The following is a 4,811-nucleotide window of genomic DNA, read 5'->3' as shown; positions in this document are numbered from 1 at the left end:
CTCATTCTCTGACATTTGAACAAAAGCCCTGGATACATCAGAGCCAATGGAGTGACTGGAACACTGGCAGACTGGTGGGGCAAGGGAACCCTTGGGGATGTAACATCATACCACATAGCCCATTTGCCCCCAATCCCACCCTCCCTTCCCTGAAGCAGTTTCCAATAAATTTCAACTGATTATATTTCTGTTGATCCCAGGGCATTTAGAAACCCCTATGATATGGACTCCCCCACATTTTTCCAACACTAGAATGGTAACATCCTCACAGTCATTCAGATACTTCATGTTTATCTGTATGCAAGTCTCTTCCCCCAGTGGAAAGTGAGCTCTTTAAGGAATGGATCCTTCACTTTGGTCTTTGTAACCCCAGGACCTAACATCTGACAGGTACTTCATAAAATATAGGCATATAGAGGGAAGATGATGGATTTTTTAAATGCTCTGAGATAAAAAGACATCAGTCTGATTTTATTTAATCATGAATTCTCCATGCTCAAAAAGTAAGAAACCAGCTTATACAAAACAACCAAATAAATAAATAAAAATAAATAAATAAATAGGCTTCACTTTGAGGGGGTGGAAAAGCCTCAAGGAGAACTGGATGTTGGGAAGTAAGCAGCTGAGACTTCTTAATTCCTTCTTGACACTGTTGGGAGGGCAAAAAAAAAAAGAGAGAGAGAGAGAGAAATAAGGTTATTCAGGAGAAACGCAGAGCTGAATCTAGTAGAATCTAGATTTTAATCTCTCTCTCTCTCTCTCTCTCTGCGTTTGGCTTTGTTTTGTGTTATCATCTCATGGGATCGTAGCTTTTTGGAGTAGGAAGAGACCTCAAACTGATCATGAACCTTCTCCCCACAAATGGTAATCAAGCCTTTGCTTAAAGACCTCTAGGGAAGGTGAACTCACTATTTTCCAAAGGAAGCCCAATTTTGGACAGCTTTGATAATTAGCAGGTTTTTCCTGGCATCAAGGTGAAATCTGCCTCTCCTTCCCCTCCTTTTTTTCCTTTTCCTGTCCTAGCCTCCAAAGCACACTGCCTCCTGAAATTCATTCTAGTTCTTTAATTTCCCTGGGCCTGCAAAATGGAAATAACACTCCAAGTGAATGATTTCATCTTCTGCCTTTGCAGCTGTAAGAAGCATGGGGGCATGACTAGAAGATGAGGGAACCCTTCTCCCCCATTTAGCAGTTGGGACATGTTGGATGGCTGAATCACCAAGAAAATGGGCTATTGCCGCCTCTTTAACCCTAAAGGCTCTTAATAGAACTGAATAATGCTTCTGCCAAAGGAAGGCAGGGACAGGCCTAAGATTACAGGCAAAGGAGAAGAATAAATGGGGGGGATGTCATAGAATATTTCATTGGCCAGATTGTGGAATCATAGATACAAAGATGTAAGAGGCCTCAGAGGCTACTGAGTCTAACCCTCAATGAAGAAATTAAGGCACAGAAAAGTTAAGTGGCTTGCCCAAAAAGTCACAAATGGGGGGAGGGGGGCTGGAATTTTATCTCAAGTCCCCAGACTCCATATCCAGGGATCTTTCTGATGGTGCATGAAAAAGGCATGGATAAAAGAAAACAACCATGTGATAAGCGAGTATTGATGTACCACCAGCAACTCCCATGTTCCATGTAGGGAGCCTTTCTAAATTTGGACAGAAAAGACCTAGGACTGGAATGGGGGGTCTCTGAGGCCAGAGGTGTCCTCTTTCAAAGGATTCTAGCTCCAGAGCATGTCTTCCTACTACTCTTGTGCCCTCCCAGTGGGGAACACTTGCCAACCACTTAATCATAAAGAAAGAAGGAAAAAGTAAAAGCCAAACAAATGAGAAAGTGACTACAGGAATACATCTCTGGGATTCCTCCTCTCCTCTCCATGAAGCTTCTGTGGCATCTTTGCCGTCAGCCTCTGCTGTTCCCCAGGGAACAGAGCAGTCCCCTTGAGTTCACTGTCTCTCTTTTGTTCCAGCCTTAAGGGGGAGGGAGACATGCTGTGTCCCTGAATCATAGTCTTGTGAGTCCCCCCCCCACAACCAGCTCACTCTGTTTCTCTTTTGTCCCAGTTTGGGGTGGGGGTAGGGGGGAGGTGTGACATGTTAAATGCCCCTGAATCGAATTCTTGTGACTTTGGTCCCTCTACAAAACTTCTCCATCCCCAGTTCTGTCCCCTGGTCACTAAGTCTGGAAGTGAGAGGGAGTTTAAGTGTTACAGTGATTACTTAAGGAGCCTATCTTATATAATTGTATGGGGGGAGCCGGGGTTAAGCCAAAGGAGAGACAGGGCAGGGGAAAGGGCATCAGTTTACCATTGCACCCCAAGCTGCTGAGAGAACCAATTCTGTCCAGCCTCCTGCCAAAGCAGCCTGATTCCCGCATCACTTTAGGGCTTTGCAGACCATACAGGGGCTGGAAGGCAGCAACCCTATAGCCACGGCTGCCCTCTGGTACCGCTTGGTGTTGGGGCTGTCTGTTCTTCCAGACTTCCCCCCGGATCTCTTCTCGCTCCCGTGGCCCAGGCTCCACCGACTCCAATTCCTCCAAAGCTGAGATCTTGTCCCTTAGTCGGTACAGCAGTTCCTGGAAGGATGGTGGGAGTAAAGAAGAATGGTGAGCAAGAACTGTGAACACCCTTGCAGATCAACTCTTCCCGTCCCCCCACCCCCCACCCCCATCCCCCACCCCAAGCTCCCGCCGCTGCCCAGTGCACCGCCAATACGACCTCAAGAATCTAGGATTATGCGGACTTCCGCTCAAGAGCAATTCTACCGCCTTATTGGTGGCTTCTGGGCTTTGCCCATCCCTGTTGATTCTTTTGGAAATCTCTTAGAAGGGAAGGAGGGTGCAGCTAGGTGGCGCAGTGGATAAAGCACTGGCCCTGGATTCAGAAAGACCTGAGTTCAAATGTGGCCTCAGACACTTGACACTTACTAGCTGTGTTACCCTGGGCGAGTCACTTAAACTTCATTGCTCCCCCAAAAAAAATCTTTAAAAAAAAAGAGGGGAAGAAGACGAGAGGTGGGGACCCTGGCGCACCCATTGAGAGGTTCCCCGCGATGCTCCCAATCCCAGCCTTCCACTCATCACATCCTAGTGTTTCTGGAGAACCCTCAGAGCGAGGGGGTGGGGGGGTGGGGAGGGGAGGCAGTCTTGGGTTTCCCTTTTGCCATCTGGCCCGTAGAGTCTCTGCTGTGCTCACCTGTACCCCGGTCAGCTCCCGGGCTTGGCGAGGTCTGTCCAGGGGATGGGAGAAGCTTCCCTGGAGCTGCAGAAGAAGGAGAAGCAGGAAGATGCTGGGCAGCGCTTTCTGGGAGTCCATGCTCAGGAAGGAATGGGCTGGGGGGCAAAGGACAGACCTCGGGATGCTCCTGCTCCTGCTCCTGCTGCTGTAGCCGACGATGCTGCTTCTCCTTTCCTCTCTCTCTGGCTGCTCTCTGGGTCAGTCGCTATTTATCCCCAGTGGCTGGAAGCCGAGTCCTGCCTTTCCTTGTCCCTGCCCTTCCCAGGGTTATCTCTTACTTATCAGCCACATTCCGACCGACCTCGCTGAGCTCAAGGCCGGAGAATGCGCCCCAGCCGCCTCACAGTCTCTGCACTACCCCCACCCCTCCTTCCACCCCCGCCTTTTCTTTCTAACTCGGGTCTCAGCTGAATGTAGGGGGTGGGAGTGAGGGACCTGTAAGAAAGGGAAGGTCTTGGATAGAAACGCGCTAGGATAGATGGGGTGGATAGGAACGAGGAAGAGGAGGGGAAGAGAGAGACAGATTCCCAGGATTTGGAGATTTGGGGGAGAAAAGCATTCCCTTTTCGGTCCTCTTCCACCTAAATTTCCCCAGGGCAAAGAAGCTCTGGGGACACCCCAAGCCAACACACAGGCACAACCGACAGTGAAACCTCCTCCCTTGGATGGGGAAGGGAGAGAAGATAATTCAGGTATGGAACTAGAAGTGGGTTCTCAGTTCTGCTCAGCACACCCCCAGGCTCCCACTAACTCCACCCTGCCTGTTTCAAGGGTCCTATAAGAGTTGAGAGTAACTTAGCTGGAGATGGGGTGAAGGAAGGTATCTGGGAGCAGAAACCCTCCAGGGAGGGAGGAGAAAGTGTCCAAAGAGAGGTCGACCAAGAGCAGAGCAAATTCTTCATATCATCTGCTCTGCTAGACACCTCCTCTCCCCAAGCACACCTTAACACTCCCTTCCACAAGGAGTCTGCTCCCCGATTCAAGGAAAGGAGTAGGGAGGCCACTCTGGTCTGGAGCCCAGTCTCCCCACACCTCCCCCCATGCTGATTTTTCTCTCAAAATCCTCTGGTCCCTCCTGCCATCTTCTTGTCGCCTCCAGCACTGTGGTCTGGAATTAGACCTTCTGCTGCTGTCCACGGTGCTGGCGGTACATTTCCCAGTGATCCCGGTATATATTCATCGCCAATCCGTATAAATCCTCCTGAGTTGTAATCACATTGCAGAATCTAGTTAAGTAGCAAACAAATCCAAGTAGCGGGCAGCCACAGAAGACAGGAAGGTGGTCAAATTCCAGGGCCCTCCCTCCCCCCTCCACAGATACAGATGTGTGTTTTTCAGAATTCGCCCTCTGATCCTACAACATCACTCTTATAGGTAACCTTCGAATTATTGCACCATCCCTTGAAGGATAGAATTTATAACTCTGGCATTTTGAAAAGCAAAAATGAGGGATAAAATCACTCATGCCTTCTCCGTATGTTGGAGTGCAAAGAGGGCTGGCTTTAGAATCACTGTAGATTCTTTCCTTCTGCTAATCCCCTCTCCCAGTCCTCCTTAATCTTACTGTCTC

The 4,811-nt window shown here is 49.2% G+C and overlaps 1 protein-coding gene across 1 annotated transcript; it reads right to left on the bottom strand.

Annotated features, from left to right (window-relative positions):
* Positions 1-371: 371 nt before the first annotated feature.
* On the bottom strand, positions 372-3,589 carry NPPB (natriuretic peptide B). Its single transcript, XM_043998495.1, has 3 exons — positions 3,200-3,589; positions 2,310-2,580; positions 372-649 (listed from the first exon to the last, which is right to left on the bottom strand). The coding sequence occupies exons 1-3, from the start codon at positions 3,317-3,319 to the stop codon at positions 633-635; spliced, it is 408 nt and encodes a 135-aa protein (XP_043854430.1). The 5' UTR covers positions 3,320-3,589; the 3' UTR covers positions 372-632.
* Between the last annotated feature and the right edge of the window lie 1,222 nt (positions 3,590-4,811).

This window comes from Dromiciops gliroides, chromosome 3, assembly GCF_019393635.1.
Source record: "Dromiciops gliroides isolate mDroGli1 chromosome 3, mDroGli1.pri, whole genome shotgun sequence".
NCBI lineage: Eukaryota > Metazoa > Chordata > Mammalia > Microbiotheria > Microbiotheriidae > Dromiciops > Dromiciops gliroides.
This window is presented reverse-complemented; position numbering and strand designations above follow the sequence as displayed.

What these genes read in the sequence shown, in the direction of transcription:
- NPPB (XM_043998495.1), bottom strand. Translation starts at nt 3,319, where the DNA reads ATGGACTCCCAGAAAGCGCTGCCCAGCATCTTCCTGCTTCTCCTTCTT. An exon ending in GGGAGCTGACCGGGGTACAG is followed by an intron (nt 2,581 to 3,199) that starts GTGAGCACAGCA and finishes CCATCCTTCCAG; the next exon opens with GAACTGCTGTACCGACTAAG.